Source organism: Plasmodium fragile (assembly GCF_000956335.1).
Source record: "Plasmodium fragile strain nilgiri unplaced genomic scaffold supercont1.34, whole genome shotgun sequence".
Taxonomy (NCBI): Eukaryota; Apicomplexa; class Aconoidasida; order Haemosporida; family Plasmodiidae; genus Plasmodium; species Plasmodium fragile.
Window position 1 is genome coordinate 63,427 of NW_012192614.1, and position 20,140 is coordinate 83,566.

A 20,140-nucleotide genomic window follows, 5' to 3' on the forward strand; every position below is an offset into this window, starting at 1 on the left:
AAACGGGGGGAGCACTACAAATGAACCGACCTGTGTTGACGCCAAACGCGTGTAGCTCGTCGCATTTGCGCAAGTGTATGTATGTATTCCCACGCGCATGAGCGATCCTGGGGTAACCACTTATAATTTAAAAGAATTTATAAGTCCCCACCTGGCACCCAAGTCAGCGCTAGCAACTTGAGCACCAATTTGTACATCCAGCAATTCAACAGAGAAGCCGTCCGACGAGCTGTGTTCCAGTCCATCTGACAGTTCACCCACAAAACCTATTCATTACTCCCCACATAATATTCTACCTGTCGGTTACCCTCTTCGAATGAACAAAATGAAAGACATATTACCAAAAGATGCATGCACACAGAGCGAAGAAAAACAGTTTTGCCTACAAGATATTAACGCGAAAAATGAAGAGGATTATGCTAGCAAAGTTAATAGCCTACCTTACATCTCCACCCATCATAGTGTAAGTATAAGAAAGAAAAAAGTTGAGCCAGCGGGATTTATGTTTTATATAAAGTACGAAATTGCTCTATTAAAAGGGAAGAAGAAAAAGGCCAAGGAAGATAAACACATCCCGATAGAGGAGATATTTCTTTATAAAGATAAAATAGATTACTTGAACAATCTTAAGTCAAAGAATGAGGAACTCCATAGCGAGGGGGATCAGGGTGGCGACTACAACAAAGACAGGTCCACGAAAAATAACAGAGATAAAAATTACGAAGATGAATATGATGATACCAACAATATGGACAGTACAAATAAGAAGAAACAGGAAAAGGCAAACAATAAGAAAAGCTCCAATTTAGTGAAAAAATGCATAAACAATAATATAAATGTATATGAGGTTTTATGTGTAGAGGAGGCAGATGATTTAGAGACCATAAAAGCGTCTTACAAAAAACTTATATTGTTATTTCATCCTGATAAGAACAAAGGCACGAGCTTTTTAAATCAAAAGGAAAAGGAAAAAAAGAGGAAGAAGGAAAGGGAGAAGGGGAAAGACGGTAACAGAAACGATGATAATGCTAAGACAAAAGGGCAACATGGAAGCCATGAGAAGAACGAAAAGGACTTTATGTATTACATGGAGAAATACAACATAGAAAAATTAACACCAGAAGAAAAAAAAAGCATGTTTTTAAAAATTCAAGATTCCTACGCCGTCTTGTCAGACAAGACACTTCGAAAACAGTATGACAGTTCCATCCCATTTGATGAATACATTCCAACACTGACAGAGTTAGAGGAGGCCCCGAACTTTTATGAATTCCTCAGACCAGTTTTTAAGCGAAATGCCAAGTGGTCAGCTAAAAAACCAGTGCCAGATATAGGAGATGAACATACAGATATAAAAAATGTAAAATATTTTTACGACTTTTGGTATAATTTTATGAATTGGAGAGATTTCTCATATCAAAATGAGTACAACTATGAGGAAGCGGAGTGTAGAGAGGAGAGGAGATGGATGGAAAGAGAAAATAAAAAAATCCAAAAAAAGGCTTCCAAGGCAGAAAATTTAAGAATTATCAAATTGGTAGATTTAGCCTACAATAACGACCCCAGAATTATTGCAGAAAATAAGAGACTCAAATTAGAGAAACAAAAGAAAAAAGAATTGTCTATTTTGGAAAAACAGAAAAGAACAGATGCAACCATAAATGAAATGGAAAAGGAGAGCCCACCAAACCAACAAAGCAATGATAAAAAAAATAAGGACAACAAAGCAGCTGTCAAAATTTGGAAACACCATATTAAATCGCTGTGCTTAACAAAGTTAGCAAAACTTGTAGACGCCGATTTAGTACAGGAAAAATTATCCCTTATGCCGTTTGAAACCTTGTGTGAATTTATAGACGACATATATGTGTTTCTCAATTTTAACGTTTACAAGGGGAATCCCCTTTCTGTAGAAAAACAGAGTGTCCCCAACGATACCCAGGTTAGTAAGCAGTCACAAGGGGGGACAGATTCAACACACATTGCACAGGGAAAGAGTGAGGGAAGTGCCCTAATTAACACAAATAATGTGTATGAAAATGGGTCCACTAACATGGTAGGGACAAATGGAGTTGCCAAGCAGGATTCAAATAACACAGTGAGGAAGGAACCCCACGAATGTGCCGATGCTGGCCCGTCCAACTACGCCGCGGGCTCCCCAGATGGCACAGACTATACGACGAAGGAGGATAACAACATGTTAAACGGGCATGTCGCTAGGGTGAGCATGAACCATCATAAGGATAACTATCTCTTAGAGAAGGACAAGCAAAACGGAGTGATGAATAGCAACATCTCCTTTGACAGCCCCCCATGTGAAGTTAACCACGTGCATCACAGCAAAATCGAAACAGGGGGAAATGGGCCACGAGTGGAAATGCACCCCAATGGTAAAAAACGAGAAGGCGAACAGAATGAGAACAAAGCAGTAAATGCGGAGTTGCCCGACGGCGATCATTCCAAGAGGGACCCCTCTGAAAACATGGACATGCGGAACAACACCATGAGCAGTACTACGTGTAGCACGGCAAGCAGCACGACGCGCAAGCAGGTGGCTAGCCAAACGGTAAATCAAGTGGGGGGTCAAACGGCCAGTCAAACACAGAACAGCAACGACGGTGGAGGAAACAGAACCACCGGGTTTATAGGTCACCTGAAAAACATAGAACTGGGGGACAAAGAAATCGAGTTGTTAATTTTGATATTTAAAAAATACGTGGACCCATTTACCCGTGTTATGGAAAAGGAACAAAAAAAGAACTCCGAGGAAGGCACCAATACAAGGAACAAATCCGAAAGGGATGCACCCGTAGCAGAAGGGGGAGACATGAATAGTAGCCCCTCCCCGGTGCATCAACAGGTTAGCGAAAATGTAAAGCTAATGAATGAACAGGGAAGTGCTCACCTTTCCGAAAATGACAAAAAGAAAAATGACGAATATAGTAACACGTGCGGGAAATGGACGGCCCAGGAAGTTTCCCTACTTGCGAAGGCATTGAAATCCTACCCAGGGGGGACCAGAAACAGATGGGACCTGATTTCCAATTTTATAAAAACCAAAAGTGTGAAAGAAGTTATAAAGAAGACGAAAGAAATGTTCGAAAATGAAACGTTAAAAAATTTAAGCAGAAACTTTGAAGAAACTGCTTTTGATAATTTTAAAAATCAAAATAAAGGAGTGATGAAAAAAATTGATGACAATTTAGATAAGAGGGATGTAAAAATGACAGCTGAGGAAAAAGATAAATTAACAAATAAATCGGCAGAAAATTTGACAAATAATTTAAATGGCCACGCGGAGGTGAAGCGGCCATGGACACATCAAGAGCAGTACTTGTTGGAACAAGCGCTCATGAAGCATCCTGCGTCTTTACCGAAAAAGGAGAGGCTCCAGTTAGTGGCCTCTGAGATAAAGACAAGGACGCTGGAGGAAGTTATTCTCAGAATGAAGACTCTCAGGGCACAGATATTAGCCAAGAAGGCGACAAAGTAGGGTGAAGACACATATACCGTTAGGTAAGCAGCCACATCATATCATATGCGTGCAAGTGTACCTTTTTCAGTATGCACTGCAGGCCCCCCTTTGGCTATTAATGAAATGTATTGACTGAGGGCTACTCTACTTTGGCATTATATACATGTGGGCTGCATCAGTATTCTCCTCCCGCGGTAAAATGGCGAAAAGGAAATTCTGCAGATACAGGGAGAAGATCATGTTAGTGCTATATTATGGCGTCGTGTCACAAGCTAAACGAAAATAATGTAATTTGAAATGCAGCATATTCTGTTTGAACTTCAAAGGAAAAGTTAAATACACACCACCAACATGGCATCCTTCAACGAAACTCGAGGCGGAATGCCCCCATTTTATGTGCCTTATTAATTAAAAACAGAGATATATGTACTTCTGTTACACATGGGATAATCTTTTGTGCATATTTGTAGGAACTTATGTTTTCAGTTTATTCATTTTATCCGAAAAATATATGAATGAAAACATTTGTTCCTTGTCCTTTTCGTTATGAATTGCATTGTTTAAACGTTTTGTTAAGTTTTTTTTTTATGACTTTTTTGCGTTCGCATTTGCATTCGCATTTGCATTTGCACTCGCCCTTTGAATTTTTTTTTTTTTTTTTTTTTTTTTCCCCTGCGTGTTTGCGTCGTTGCATTTGGGTCACCGCTTTTGCATTTCGCCGATGCGATATCGCATTAGCCTTTCCCCGTCCATTTCCCCCTTTGCGCATACACGCACCCCTTTGAAATAATTTTGTTTTATTCTTTCACCTGTTTATAATTAAAGTTGTCACTCGTTATTTTATTTATTTTTTTTATCAATGTCTTTTACGTCGCAGTAGGTTTTCCACAAATCTTATTAGACGCAACTCTGCAACATTGTTTTTTCAGTTTTAAGTTTAATTTGACTATTAAAATGTGTCACGTGGGTGAGGAGCTTCAACCTGCCTATACACAGTGCCGAATTAAAAACGAGTTAGAAACGGAAAAAGGCACAGCAATATGGTGGACTTGGCGTGCTATATAAAAACACGCGTGAATGAACCACCACTTTATGTTTCTTAGTTGGACGCGGAAAAAAGGAAATCTCCTTCCTTCCTATGTTGCTTGCACAAAAAAAAAATGAAACAAAATATGAAAGGGGGAAGGACAAAACTATGCACCGCTTACTCAAAAAAAGATAAGCAAAAAAAAAAATAATAATAATCATCCACCCCCCGCGGTGCACCCACCAAGAAGCCACTTGCGCTCACCGCTGCTTCTTCAGACGATACCTGCGGCCACCCTTCTTATCCCGCATGAATCTTTTATTTATAAGTCTGCTTTGCCGAGGCAGTTTATACGTCCTCACTTTCTCTTTGGTTGGGATCCAAGGAATGGTAGACAGACCCATTCTTTTTTTTTTGTATTTTTTTTTCTGGTGTTTTCTAATTTTAAAGTACCTTCTGCGCTTTGTGCTTATTTGCTTCTTTAACATAAAGTTAAAATGGTATTTTAAAAGGGGGAAATAAAAGCCACTCAAAAGGCTACCTCTGTGGGGTCCCATACAAATTGCGTTCGTGGCAAAGGAAAATCTTTTTATTAGTAACACTTCATTTTTATTTTTGCAACAATGTCTTACACACTGGTGAGAAAATCGGACTAAGTTTTCCAAGCAGTTTTTCAACATAGTATAAACTGCAAGTGAATAGAAAGAAAAAAAAAAAAAAAAAGGGAGTATCCTTCCTTCCGTCGTTCTGTATACCATCCTTTTATATTTTTACATGTGTACCTGTGTTCCTTCTTTCCGATACGTCGTTCACCCCCGTGCGGGTAAATATACATGCGCGTAGATAAGCTTGTATGTGTACTTACGCCTATCTGTCATTTCACTTTTTTTTTGCCCAGTAAGTGCCACAGCACTATTATCCTGCTTTGGTTCATAATAGTGAAGACCACTAGTCCAGAGGCATTTGAAACCTTTGCTCAGATGAAAGGATCGAACTTTTCTGGAGAGCTCAACGTACAGGAATTAATCATAAGAGGAGGGTTTATCATGTTAAATAATGTATTGAGGCCCCCTTTTTTTGAGAATTCGTACCATCCATATTTTTCTATGCTTCAAATTTACAAGCGCATATTTCGTTTCTTAATTTATCGGTCGGCTGCTTTTGTTATATGCGGGGGAGGGGCATATCATCCACGACACTGCATATGCGTGTACCTATGACTTTGTTTTTTTAATTCTTAATTTTTTTTTTATCATTTTTTTTTTTTTTTACACTTGGAATTATACATGGGTGCACTTCTGCGGTGATTATTTCAAAGTTGCAGATATGGCGTGTTTTTGTGGATTGTCAGCGGGGTGATTAGTACTTCGAGGACACAAATAGTAGGATCAAAAAATGGCATACCCAAAAGTGTGTGTTACGTAAGCAACGAATGACGCGCTTTTATGCATGTCCCTTTGTGGGAAACAAAACAAAAAAATGAAGCAAAACGGTGGACACATGGATGTGCATATAAGCGTGTATTGAGAATCCCCTGGCGCTCATCCAACTGTATGCCACGGGGGGTGTGTGCAATTGTTTGTCATCGTCACACTCAAAGGAGTTCCCCAATTCTTATGCTCAAATGTTTCTCAATATCCTGGATTGCATCTACTTCGTATTTCACGCCGGAAGTTTTCATTTGGTTAGCGTGTTCCCTTCAAGGGGGGGAAAAAAAAGCGTGAAAAGGAGAAATGAAGTGGGGAATGTCCACACAGATCATAACCACCCACCTCATTTGCTTCTCATCACGCGCATGCGTTTTTTTTCCTTTTTTCCCCCTTACGTCCAAGCGATAATTTCAGAGGACCGGAATTTGCGGCTACTTTTTACTGTCTCGCAAAAGCTACAAGGTAGAAAAATGGGGAAAATAAAAAATAGGAACAACCATTCTGCATAACGCGTTGCTACTTCCCACTGGTGTCCAGTCTATGCGATCGCCCCATGTATGAGGGAAGATGCAAATTATGCCAATCCCCACTTGTCCAACATCCGGATGTCCCTTAAGGTCAGTTTATTTATGTCAATGTCTTTTAAAACTTGTTTTTGAACCCCTTCCTCCGGGGGGAACAAATTGACCCAGCATAAATTATCAATGGATACGTCGTCTACGTCTATATTTATGAAGAATGGGATGATAAGGAAAAAGGAATATATTGTCTTGCATCATTACCAAAAAAAAAAAAATCGTCCTTTATTTTATTATTTTTTTTTTTTTTCAACACATTGCATCTTAACAGTAAACTTTTGACTCCACCTTCGAGGTATATGTGAACGCTATGCTTAGACCTTTGTGAGGAAAATAAAAAAATGTTATCGCCTGAACGCATGCGTTGCAGCGCTTATAGAAGAACGATACGAAGAGGAGCGAAATGACACTGCCGCGTGCCTATTTCTCTACGCATCCCACTCGAAATAACCATAAACATCGTAATCGGTGAGGCAGAAAATCTTCAAGCCTTTGTTGCATCTACGGATTTCGTAAAGTAGTTGCCTGGTGTTAAGGTCTGTAAAAGAGGGATCACGCGGAACGGTGTGCACATATATACATGTATCATATGTGCATAGGCGCGTACATACATGCGTTCCCATATGTCTGTGCACCTCCCCCTCGGAGTCATGTCCGATAGTGCCAACCTGGGAACCCTCTGGCCGTAATCAAAATGCAGGGCCCATAATTCGAAATGAAATCCGATTGAAGTAGCCTAAAAAAAATCGTCTCCTTTTCTACTATTAGAACATATTTCACATCAGGCGAAATTTTTATATCGGAAACTCCAAAGGGGCATATAAAATGCCCTCTTGTCTGAAAAAGGTGTGAAGGAGGGAATGCCCTTGCGCATGCGAAAATGAGCATAAACCATACGGTACACAACGGGAGTACAACGTAGGATAAAATGTGCGTTCAAAATTGATGAAGTGAAAAATGAGAAAATGTATGTAATGCGTTGAGCGACATATAACATGGGAAGTAAGCATGTCACTAATTAACTGCATTGACTACATGTGTAGACATGCGTTGTGTGCGTTTGGTTGGTACGGCCATATTCAACGGCTTTTGTGGTATATGTTCCCTTTGACGGACTTCAAAAATACTCATGCAGTCAACCCATGGGCCTAAAGCGAAAAGGAGTTGGAAGTGCTTTAGTTGAAGAGTGTTCTGTGCCCATATATATAAATGAGCACTTATAAGATGCCATCTGTGTAGACGAGATTGACGGAAAATAAAATCATCGTTGCGCGGTTTTATATTTTACTTGAATTTTTTTCCCGGAGGAAAATATTTCCTCTGATTATTCCTTTGGGGGAATTATAAATGTTTAACAACTCTCTAGGAATTTTTATAATTTTTGTTAGCCTTCCAATGGCTACATTTGAAACCTTTTGCGACATGAACAACTGTGGGTTTGTGTAAAATATTTGTCTTAATGTGGAATGCATATTGTCCTTTAAATTTTTCGAAACGATTTCGATGATGCAGAACAGTCTTGTCATGTCAAGAATTTTCCCTTTTGACAAAACTTTTTTTTCTTTCTTTTTCTCCAGTAGGGATGTAAGAAAATTCAGAGTGTATTTTTCCAGTAGACTTGTCACGTCCACGTCGTCGCGCATTTTGAGCGGCCATTTGTTAGCAACAGGTGTAGTGAAGCAGGTGGGTAAATGGACGCGTGGATGAGTCGGCAAGTAGACAGGTGGACGGGCGCATGAGCAGTCGAGCGGATGAGCGATTAGATACGTACACACATAAATGAATCACTGAATAAATGTGGTACAACGCGCTGCAGGCGTTATGTACAGGACGTGTGCATTGTGCACGTAAATGCGGTATAGCCTCATCGCTACGCATGCATGATGTTGTAGCCGTCGCAATGTGACAAATTCGTAAAAACGAAAAATGAGTCAGACATGGATAAAGTGCGAAAGATTGATCAGACGTTGCGCTGAAAAATGGGAGTTTTAAAGAACCTACCTTAGCCAGTCTTTGCAAACCATTTGTTAATTTTTTTTTTTTTTTTTTTTTCATTATTGGGGATATAATGTATACACTACTATACATTTATGCGAAAAAAAAAAAAAAAAAAAACGGGACCAACATTTCCGTCACCATGTGCCTATACATTTCTTCCAATATATGCGTAACAAAAATGGCATTTTTTTTGGTCCACTTTTGCGAGTACAAATGCGGTTATTGCCATTGGCTGATTTTTCGTGCATAAGGGACAAGAGGAAAAAAGGAAGGACAGAAAACTCCAAATTGTTCATTTTCGCTTATTATATTTTATCATTTTCTGTGCAACCACAAATTTGTTCAGTCAAATCGTGCTTACATTAAGACCATTATTATTCGTACAGTGAGACATAATTATGCTTTTCCAAAAAGGGATACTCATTTGTGACATGAAAAAAGTGGAATCGAAGAAAGGCGATTATAAGTTTACGTGAAACTTATTGCGAACAACTACATCACGTTGTTACATAAAATAACGTATGCACTTTAACGCGGTAAAAAAAAAAAAAAAAAAAAAAAAATATTCAAGCGGTTCAATTTTTCCCCTGTAGGATTACCACATGTACCACATTGCAAGCTTCTCAATTTTTAAGAAACCAAGAACTTCCGCGCAAGTCTGTGAAAGAACAAAAGGGTCCATGTATTATATTTAGGTGACGTTAAGTTTTTTATATATTGACATGTAAATTTAATCCTGTTTTCTACCCTTTTTTTTTTTGTTGCTCGTATAATTAACTCCTGCATTGCATATTCTTTGCAAGCAGTTCCAATAGGGCATGTTTTTCCCAAACTAGGGATATATACACGTGTACCACCCTCAATTTATTATTGTTTGAGTGAAGACCCCCATTTGGGTATACACCAGTTTTGGGGCAGAGGGACCTGTTTTGTTAAAAAGAATGCTGTAGTCTTTAGTCAGCAAATGTTATGAATGTATCATCCAGCTAATCAGTTTTTTTGCGGAGACGAGGAAAAAACGATGAAAAATTCCGAATGAAGCGTAGTTGACGGAGGAAAGTCAAATAAAACATCATTCCGAAGTTATATACCATCGTACGAATCAGGAGTTTACGCCCTCATGTAGGAACGGACTTAACCAGTGGGACGGGACATGTATGAAAAATATTCAAGTATATCTCTACACTGAAAAAACACGTAAATATATGCGCCATATGGATTTTTAGCCCATATATTTGTGCTAAGGTGGAGACTCTATTAGGCTAGCTTTTACCCACAGCAAGCCACAATGATGGACTACGCCAGGACCAGCATCGGCAACGTGGACACGGCCGACAGCAACTGCAACAATAGACCCTTCCAAAATGAATCAAACTATGACAAAACAAGATTGATCATAAAAAATGTCCCAAAGTATATGAACGAAATGGATTTAAAAAAACACTTTTTTAAAATGAAAGGGAATTATGAATTTAAAATAACAGATATAAAAATTATGAAGAGAAAAAAACTTGTCAAAAATAAAGAATTTTTTGAGTCCAGAAAAATTTGCTTCATAGGTTTTATTAACAACACAGATTGTGAAAATTTTAAAAAATCTTTTAATAACACCTACATTAATACTAGCAAAATTGTCGTTGAAGATGCCTTTTCTCCACTTATTTCCAAAAATGCACAGCAGAGCAGAAACGCCAGTTCGTATGCCCTTAAACGTATAGCGGACATACAAAAAATGAAGAAAGACAAGTCTGTGCAAATTGTAAAAAATGAAAATGTTGTCAACAAAACCATACCCATCAAGAAAACCAAAGCCGGGATGAGCACCACAAGGAGCCACGTCATATTCTTAGATGAGCAACCGGATCAAGGGGATGTTGGGGAGGATGACAAGAAGCAGAAGATGAAGAAAAAGAAGAAGAAAAAAAAGAAAACACAAATGGAAGGAGATAACTCTGAGAGTGGGGAAACCCCCTGCGAACGGTTGGAACCAGCGGAGAAGGCACGCACAGCTGATGCTGAGGGGTACATTGATGAGGAAGGCAATAGGGATGATGCTGCCCATGCTGATACAAGCGATGGCGCGCAAAGTGACGTAGAAAAGGAAGAGGAAGAGGAGGAAAAGGCCCTAGATTGGCTGAAAAAAATCTCGAAAGGGGAGGAAAGTGATAAAAATGTCCACTGCGACAAAAATGACCAGAAAGATCAAAGTGCCCAAAAGAATCGTCTATTCGAGGACGACACGAGTACAGCGAGCAATCTGTCCAGCGACGAAAAGGAAGGAAAAAAAAAAACGGATAATGCCCTGGACGAGGAGGATGATGAAAATATGAACACCGGGAAAATTATTATCTTTAACATGCCTCCCGTAAACGAACTGGACGTAAAGAATCTGTGCGAAAGATTTGGCCCCGTCGTCGATGTGAAGGTCTTTAAGAATGTAAAAAAAGGAGCAGTTGCCCTAAATTTGAATGAGAAAAAAAACAACAAATCTAGTGATGACTTTTTTATAAAACTGTTGAAGGAAAACCACGACTCGTTTGTAAACGAAAAGGAGAGGGAAAAAAAGAAAAAAAAAAAAAAGTTGGATGAAGCTGACAGTGGTATGATGAAAAGGGAAGACACAGAAATAGCCGATGGGGAGTGTGCAGATTGGAAAAATAAAGACGGAAGCAACAGAAACGAGTCTATCGTCAACAGTGACCTTACAAATGTAAAGGTATACGCCTTCGTCAATTTTATGTTCCCCAGCGCCTGCGAGCGAGCCAAGCATTTCTTAAACAATGCCATTTTTAGGGGAAAAGTATTAAGCGTTAAATATGCTAAAGAAAAATTGGGAGACTATGAATATGCAGATAAAGGAAAAAATAATGTGTTCATTAAATTATCTCATGATTCAAAAACATCATATAAGAAAATATTGGAAATTCAAAAAAAGAGGAACTGCCAAAATGAAAACATTTGGAATATTCTCTACACAGACATAAACTCGAGCATTCACAGTTTCTGCAAGGAAAATAAATGTAGCCCCAATTCTATACTAAATATAAAGGACAGGAATATTGCCGTTAATGTTTCCCTAACGGAGACATACATAATTAACAAAATGAAGGAGTGGATAAAGAAGGAAGGGATTTACTTGGAGGCTTTCGAGCAGATATATAAAAAGAAGGACGAGGGTGGAGAACCGAGTGGAGAAACGGAAAAAAAAGCGGACGGAGATAACCCTTCTGGGGAGGAACCCAGCCGTGTGAATCAAATTGTGAAGTACAAACGGAGTGATGATACCATAATAGTAAAGAATTTGTGCATTCAAACAAACCAAAAGGAAGTAATAAGCCTTTTTAAGAAGTATGGTGTGTTGAGCAAAGTTAGTTTTTCCCCCTATAACAATATAGCCATACTGCAGTTCGAAAAAGCAGAAAACGCCAAAAAGGCCTTCATATCGAACTCGTACATACGGTATAAGAAGCTGCCACTCTATTTAGAGTGGGCCCCCATGAACCTGTTCGAGAGGAAGGGAGACCAGGATGGCGATGGCAGCAGTAACAAGGGGGAGATGAAGGATGGAGAAGTACCCGCCAAAGATGAAGTCAAAAAGTCTGAAAAGAAAGCGGCCCCCAAGGAGCAACAACACTATAGCGAAAGCGAGTCTAGTGATGAAGAAATTACGCACGCCAGCATCTACATCAAGAATCTGAACTTCAATACCAAGGAAGAAGACCTAAAAAAGTTATTCGAAAAATTGGAAGGATTTATAACCTGCAATATTGTGAAGAGCAAGAAGGCCATATCGAACAAGAATCACGAAAAGGGAAAAGCGCCAGAACAGAAATTGATGTCTCAAGGATACGGTTTTGTTGAATTTAAAAGCAAAGAGTTAGCTCTTGAGGCCATCAAAAAGTTGACAGCAACAACTCTGGATGGACATGTACTGGAGCTGAGTCTTTCTCGTAACAGAGTTAAAAAAAAAAAAAATAAAAATAATGAAGAAAAAGAGGTAGTTAAGGAAAAAAAAAAAATTAGCAAAAAGTTGCTAGTAAAAAATTTAGCCTTCCAAGTGACGAAAGAAGAATTAAGGAAATTATTTTCTGCATTTGGAAATATCAAAAGTGTCAGAATACCTAAAAATGCATATAACAGAAGTAGAGGTTATGCATTTGTTGAGTTTATGTCAAAAAATGAATGCCTCACAGCGATAGAATCACTACAGCATACCCATTTGTATGGAAGACATCTTATAATCGATTTTGCCGATGATTTTATTTTTGATAAAAATGTGAACGAATTTGACAAATTAAAAGAAGAGGGGGTTAACAACAATCAGGGGAGTAAGGAACAAAAGTGCATCACGTCGGAACAAGCTAAGAGAAAAGCTACCTATGAGAAGGAGAAAAGAAAACAAGTGACTGAATCGAAAAAAAGGAAACTGATGAATAACATGGAGAATATTTGATACGTCATTTGGGGGGAACAAGTCTGTTTCTTTGTAAATGTTCACAGGCATGTTAAGTACACTTATATATTTTTGTGCCCGCTCCAATGGAAAAAATGTCCCAATGTAGGAGGGGGTATAATAAAAAAAAAAAAAAAGGAACAAGTTTCTCCATTTTAACTTGAAACGGAAAGGTGAAGAACATTGTAACAGTTGGGAGATGTCCAAAGTGATGTGCAAAAGGGCGCATCCACTGCGCTTTTTGGACACCCATTCAAAGAATACACCCCTTTTTGTGCACTCGTGCAGATATACACGTGTGTCAATCCCCTTGTGTGTAGGTGCTGTGTAGGCCGCCTTCTTCTCGTTTTGTGCCTAGTGCATTTCAAAGAAGTAGCTGACCACTATTTTACCATACATACTCCGCCCTTTTAAACATTAACCGTTACCTGCGTATGTTCCGTTGCGGACATTTTTGCAGAATAACAAATTTGCTGTCCCATTTGATCTATTTTTGAACTTTTTAATTTTTTCCCAGTAAAAAAAAAAAAACATTCGAACTTAACGTAAATAGTATAAATTGACAAATTTATTTTTTACTGTCAAAATAGTGAGGTATAAGTTTCGGACATTTTTTAAAACTTAAAAAAAAAAAAAGAAAAATGATATCACGTGCCCTACGCATCATGGAAGGTTCCCTGCGTATTTCCATCATGCCCACTGTGTTTTTTTTGAACCCTTAACGAAACGGCGTCTGCACATCGGTAACATTAAAATTGCTATTTTAAGTAATTCCATTTGGTATGATTAGGGATTCTTAAGGGTCAGTTAAAGAACGAGTGAGTTTTCATTCTCCATTTTGCTCCCTCCAATTTATGCACGCATGTTGACATGGTCAAACCAATACTCTGTACCTAATTTTTTATTATGTTAAATTTTCGCGCGCCCTCTCATTTGGCCATTCCTCCTCTTTTGTGACATACATGCGCGGGTCATTTTCATCCACATGTTCTGCTGACTGTGAAATGTAAGGCAACAAAAAATGTAACACATTTTCCACAATGCTTAAATTTGGCGCATTGTCGATGTGGTAACTTCCAGAGGGTTTCATTTCCCCCTCCATACACACTTCATCCCCCTTAGAACGGCGTTGTACTTACAGCTTATCTTCTTCCATGCTGAAATGAAGGAGACAAAGTTATGTGGAAACGCATGCCTTATACGAGCATTATATCCCAGAAGTAGCATTCCGCAAAATGTGTTTATTTACACACATGAGTAGCTACATCAGCCAGGCGCCAACATTCACAAGTGTACACCCGGGCGCGTAAAAATTGAAACGTTGGAAAAAATCATAATAAATAATTCTTATTATGATATTAAAAGTTTCCTTCCTCTTAACAATTATTACTTTTTCCCTCTTACAATTTTGCAATAGTTACATGATTAAAATTGTGCATCATCTTGATGTAAGTAATTTATTTTTTCAGAACAAGGTACAAAAGAAGAAGAATCTTTGCCCTCTGAGTTATTCCTCTCATGTCCCCTTTTTAAATGAACACAATAAACTGAAAAAGAATGTTTACCGTTTTAAAATATTCGTCAAGGAGGGAAATTTAAGAAATAATTGTAGCGCTAAAAATGGGCAGCCTACACACAAAGGTACCAATATAGACGATCAAACAGACAAACAGGTGAGGGGAACTCAAGAAAATGACTTCGCTAAGGAGACAAGGATAGAAGAGGTGGACAATGAGCATGGGAGCGCAGATCATGATGAACATGAACAGAGGAAAAAGGGACACCAAAAGGATGTCCATTTTGTGAGTGATACGGCGCAAGATTGGGAACGCCATATAGGAAAAATCGCAGCGAGGGAGGAGCAGACCAAGGGAGCGTTTTGCGAGCAGGGAGAAGATTATGCAAGCCAAATGAGAATTGAGGAAGAGGCACAGAAGGGCGAAGAAAACGAAGGTGAAGAGGGGGAGGAAAGTGCCCAAGCACATACAGAAGAAACCCGCGACCTGTCTATCGAACAGCTGCGCGAACCGCATCAAGAACGGAAAGGGAAAAAAAAAGACGTCGACCTAAAAATCATAAGAAACCTACCCCTGGTATCTATTATAGGGAGACCGAATGTTGGAAAATCGACCATATTCAACCGACTGACGAGGAAGTTCCAAGAGGGTAGCATCGTCCTAGGAGAAAGTACCACAAGAGACAAAATTTATGGAGAGGTGGATTGGGATGGTTACAAATTTGAGGTGGTAGACACAGGTGGCCTCATATTCGAAGATGAAAAATTTTCCAAGCAAATACGAGATCAAATTTTGTTAGCGCTTAGGGAGTCCTCAGTCGTGTTGCTCGTCGTTGATGGGATAAACGGTGTCCATCCCATGGACCTCGAGATATGCAGGTTCCTCAGGAAGTACATTAAAAACGAGTATATTAGTAAAATGGCCACTCGGAAGAAGCGGGCCGGCCAGGTTAACCATGATGAAGTTGGGAAACTCTCTCCGGAGGACACACCGAAAGGTAGCAGCACATCGGAGGATGAGTCCGAAGTGTCCGCACTGAACAAGTCTGAAACGGACACGACGTCCCGAAGCTCTCACAATGGCGCTGACATGATGAACGCAGAAAGGGGAGAAGAAGCGAATGAGGAAGAAGTAGAAGAAGAACACGAAAATGAGGGACTGAAGAAAGCCATGCTGAAAGTCATAGTATGCGTGAACAAGTGCGAGTCGTACAAGGATGGAAATGTGAAGGCGCAAAACTTCTGGGAACTAGGGTTCGGAACGCCCTATCCCTGCAGTGGGATCCATGGAAATGGGCTGACCGAAATTTTAGACGAGTGCATCAAGTACATAGAAAAAGTGGAGATAAACGAAATGGAAGAAGAACAAAATGAAGAAAACACCATAAACATAAGCTTTATCGGAAAACCAAACACAGGGAAGTCAAGTATATTAAATAAAATCCTCAACTGTAATCGTTTCATCGTTTCCCCGATAGCAGGAACCACTGTTGATTCGATTGACGTGTTAGTAAAGATTAAAGACAGCGATAGGATTTATAGACTAATTGACACTGCTGGAATACAAAAAAGGAAAAAGAATGTCCCCTTTAACGAAAAAACAAAATATGAATACTTACTATTTAATAGAACTGAAAAGGCTATCAAACGTAGTGACGTCTGCATCCTCGTCATTGACTCCTTTAATGGCATCAGCTCACATGATATAAATATAGCAAGAAAAATTGTGAAGGAAAATAAAAGCTGTATAATTTGCTGCAACAAATGGGATCTGATATATAACAAAAATGACATTTTCAATGACACCAAAAATTATGTTCTTAATCTTTTAAAGCCAGTTGATTTTGCTAACATTTTGTTCATATCTGCAAAGACGTCGCAAAGGTTGCTTAACATATTCGATAATGCCGAAGAGACGTATAAGCAGTACACAAGAAAAATAAACACAAACAGTTTGAATGATGTTATAAAGGAAGCTCTACTTCTTAGACCTCCAATTCCCATCAGGAACAAGTCGCTAAACATTTACTATGCCTTTCAGGCACATATTAAACCTCCCGGTTTTGTTTTTTTTTGTAATTCTCAAAAGTGTGCTTATGAAAATTACACAAAATATCTGGAAAGCAGAATAAGAGACAGCTTCAATATACGGGGCACGCCTATTAGAATTTACTACAAACAGAAGAAAAAAAGATACCTTATTAAGAAAGTCAAGAACCCGGATAAGTACAACCTAGATATTGAGGCCATACAGAAGGACTTTTTAAAGACACAAGCTAGCCAAAAGTCCCAGGGGTAAAACCCTAGTCAAAAGCGCTGCTACACTTAGGTAAGCGGCACAAGGCTTACTTAACCTGTGTTGTTAGCATGCCATGGAAAGAGGCCCACCAGATGCACATGGACACATATTTTCTCTTACATGCCGCTTTTCCAAATATAACATCAAATTTTGTTATGCATATGCACACGGAAAAATATACTTAAAAAAAAAAAAGCTCATGAACTTAATAAAACAAATATTTTTTTTTTAAAGAAAAAATGACCCTACGCTTATGCTATATTTTGTACTTGTACGTGTACACACCACGTGGTGAAAAAAAAAAGAAAAAAAATTAAAAGGCGCGGAAGGAATAATCGGTGACGGAGGGTTAACAAACGAATCCCCAAAGAAGGAAGAAAAAACAAAAGTGGACCATTAATGTGTAGACATGACAGACAAACATTTAAAAGCGCCTGTCCACACACTACCATACTACTCGCTAAATGAACTCCCCTATGCAAATGGCCATAACTCAGTTCTAATTAAAGTTAAAGGTCAACCTTGTTTGCGAATCCTGCACATCGTCTAAATTAAAGGTACCGTTGTGGGCGTCCCCTTCGTTGCTGCTGAAGGATAAGAAATTAGTGGCTCCGTAAGTTTCGCGTAAATTCCGTATAAGATTACTGATATAATCCGATGAAATTTCCACATGGTCATCCTCAGTTATGTTCAAAACTGCTTCCCCTTCCTGTGTGCGTGTTTCGTTCACGTTTTGGTTGTTTAGGGATAGGGAGGCCTGAGTGCTCTCCGCAGCGTTGTTATTATTTCCTCCCATGGTAGTACCTTCCGGGACAGAGGAACAGAGGGTAGCGCTAGACGAGGTGACCCCGTCTCTTTGCGTCCGTTGGTGCGCCCCCGAGAGATTATCATCGTCATCCGTAGGTGACACTGTAACATTGGTACGAATGGAGGAATCCTCCCCCAGGGGTGGTGATCCGTCGCTATGCCCATTGTCCGACACAAACGTAGTGCTTCTAACCTGATCTTCTTCATCACTGACATTTGTCCATCCATTCGCATCATATGGCGAATTAGCTTTCTCGAACAGCAACAATTTAATATAAAACTTGATCTTCGAGTCTTCGCTTTCCTGGCGTTGCGGGTCGTTGTTCAGGTAGTCAATGATCTTTTCGTAATTTATAATTTTGTTCATAAATTTGGAAAACGAAAAGTTGTCCTTATCATACACTGTACTTTTTAATTTTTTTGTTTTAAAAAACCCATCAATGTTTTCATCGTCCGTTTCGTCATCTTCACTGCATGACGATTCGGACGAGTTGCTACACTGCCTATTTTGGGATCTTGTTTTCTCCAACATGGAGCCATGTTCCTCCTGTCCGCTGTTCTCCTGCTGGTAGTACATATTGTACACGGACTTATCTATATTGTACTTGTCGGACATATCGATTTGGTTTTTTTTCCTAAAGGAGTTATCTTCAACGCTATCTTGTTCGCTAGCGCTTAAGCGTTCGCATTGTTCTCCATTTTGGTTGCCATCATATTGATCAACATGGCTCCTTTGCTGATCTGCTTTGTCGTTTATGTTGATGTCCTCAAAGGGGAAGTTCTTCCAACTGCTTCCACTGCTGCGGATGCTGTTGTCGCCACTGTTGGGGGTGTCCCTTGACTCCTCCGGCCCACTGGAGATGCCTTCCCCGGGGCCATTTATTGGTGTCCTTTCCCCCCGCATGATATAATTACTACATGTTGTGCTTTCATTATGTGCGTGATTGTTGTTTTCACTTGGATATGTGCTATCCGGGGAAGTGCCACTCGATTCGCCGTTGCTGCGAATGGGCTCAAGCGCACTGTTATGTTTGTCACTTTGATGATTTTTTTCCACTCCCAATTGGTCACCCCCTGCTGATATGTCCTTTCGTTCCTTCCAGTTTGATGTGCATCTTGTTCTCTCATTTGTGGTGGGTACAACTCCCCCCCTGGCAAGAGAGAAAAAATCCTCACCATAATTATGACACCTTTTAATGGCATCTATTACACTTTTGGTGTCGTATCTTATTGTTTCATTTTTGTTTCTTCCATTATTGGAGGGAAAATATTTGTGGTGTATTTCTTTTTTCACATTTTCCGTTGTCATGCCTCTAAAATTCTCAAGGTTACTTTTGATGTGGTGTATCATTTTTTCATCAATGAAATTTTTCCCCTTCAAAACAACTACAATTTTTTTTAACTTGAATTTTTCACTTTTTAAAAACTCAATGATGTTCTTAAAATAAATGTTGGGAAATATTGTGATGTAATAATTTTTTGGATACAACAATTCAATTTTATTTAGCGTGTCTGGAAAATTGTACAAAATGTTTTTTATATTGTGAAAGACAAGCCTTTCTGTGTGTTCCGACTCGTAATCATTAAACGAGTATAAACTTTCGTAATTATAAATTCGGAGAAGTTCAATCGGTGGCTTGGCCCAAAATGGCAAATCTGACAAATATGAAAAAAAGGCATAAAATAAAATGTCATGCACTAGTAATCTGTAGGATATCTCTAATCCTCTTAATTTAGGATTTAAAATCGGGTCTTCACATGCGTATTGCAATATTCCTGAATCGTACAGCGGTAGACAGAACTTGGGAAGCAGCCGTAACAGGTATATATAATTACTGATTGGCTCAAACACGGTTTGTATGGTAAGCAATTTTGAGGAGTTGTAAAAAATATCTATCGTGGGAATCGAGTCAATACAATTATCATTCATTATTTGATCTCGCGCATTATACACAGGGTTAAATGTTCCTATGATATCGTTTGTCCTCCACATGGTGGGGAGGTCATGTGGAAAATCCATGTTCCCTATGGTAGCGGCTTCTGTTTTGATTACACCCTCTGTGGAGCAATGGTTACTAACACGCTTGCTGCTTTGGCTGTCCTTCCTCAGGTCATTCCTCTCCTTCAGGAAAGCCTCCGCCATTTGGTTGTTCAACTTGTTGTGCACAAGCATTTCTCTATTTTTTTGCTCCGTCTTGAAGGATGCATCCTTGGGGATAATTTCCTTCCGCAGAAGCTTCAAATTGATGTACTCATTGACATTGTTATTTATCTCCAGACTTTGCCGCAGATGTTGGTACTTAAATTTCTTATTGAGAAAGTAAAAGTCTAACAGAGAAAAGCACAAATCTCTCTCTTCATTTTTTAAATTTTTTAGCATATCATTTATTTCTTCTCTTTTTTCTTCATCCAAATTTATGCAGCTGAATTCGTGTATTTTTTTTTTCATTTCTCTTTTCACTGCTGTTACTCGGCTCAAAATTAATCATTTTTTTTTTTTTTTAATTCTCCATCCGTTCGTTGTCAATGGGAAGGACCGCTATGTTGAGTTATCCAG

At 39.1% G+C, this 20,140-nt stretch overlaps 6 protein-coding genes across 6 annotated transcripts; 3 read left to right on the forward strand and 3 right to left on the reverse strand.

The window, feature by feature from the left end:
• Positions 1–325: 325 nt before the first annotated feature.
• On the forward strand, positions 326–3,493 carry AK88_03120 (uncharacterized protein; the record flags this gene model as incomplete). Its single annotated transcript, XM_012480742.1, has 1 exon — positions 326–3,493. The coding sequence occupies one exon, from the start codon at positions 326–328 to the stop codon at positions 3,491–3,493; it is 3,168 nt and encodes a 1,055-aa protein (XP_012336165.1).
• A 1,269-nt stretch (positions 3,494–4,762) lies between these two features.
• On the reverse strand, positions 4,763–5,182 carry AK88_03121 (uncharacterized protein; the record flags this gene model as incomplete). The annotated part of the gene is made up of 1 exon (XM_012480743.1): positions 4,763–5,182. The coding sequence occupies one exon, from the start codon at positions 5,180–5,182 to the stop codon at positions 4,763–4,765; it is 420 nt and encodes a 139-aa protein (XP_012336166.1).
• Positions 5,183–6,096: 914 nt separating this feature from the next.
• On the reverse strand, positions 6,097–8,153 carry AK88_03122 (uncharacterized protein; the record flags this gene model as incomplete). The annotated part of the gene is made up of 7 exons (XM_012480744.1): positions 6,097–6,199; positions 6,328–6,387; positions 6,523–6,655; positions 6,962–7,048; positions 7,179–7,347; positions 7,627–7,658; positions 7,799–8,153. 7 exons carry the CDS (start codon positions 8,151–8,153, stop codon positions 6,097–6,099), a joined length of 939 nt encoding a protein of 312 aa, XP_012336167.1.
• Positions 8,154–9,796: 1,643 nt separating this feature from the next.
• On the forward strand, positions 9,797–12,961 carry AK88_03123 (uncharacterized protein; the record flags this gene model as incomplete). Its single annotated transcript, XM_012480745.1, has 1 exon — positions 9,797–12,961. The coding sequence occupies one exon, from the start codon at positions 9,797–9,799 to the stop codon at positions 12,959–12,961; it is 3,165 nt and encodes a 1,054-aa protein (XP_012336168.1).
• A 1,421-nt stretch (positions 12,962–14,382) lies between these two features.
• AK88_03124 (ribosome-associated GTPase EngA) lies at positions 14,383–16,776 on the forward strand (the record flags this gene model as incomplete). Its single annotated transcript, XM_012480746.1, has 1 exon — positions 14,383–16,776. The coding sequence occupies one exon, from the start codon at positions 14,383–14,385 to the stop codon at positions 16,774–16,776; it is 2,394 nt and encodes a 797-aa protein (XP_012336169.1).
• A 499-nt stretch (positions 16,777–17,275) lies between these two features.
• AK88_03125 (uncharacterized protein) lies at positions 17,276–20,032 on the reverse strand (the record flags this gene model as incomplete). Its single annotated transcript, XM_012480747.1, has 1 exon — positions 17,276–20,032. The coding sequence occupies one exon, from the start codon at positions 20,030–20,032 to the stop codon at positions 17,276–17,278; it is 2,757 nt and encodes a 918-aa protein (XP_012336170.1).
• Positions 20,033–20,140: the final 108 nt, after the last annotated feature.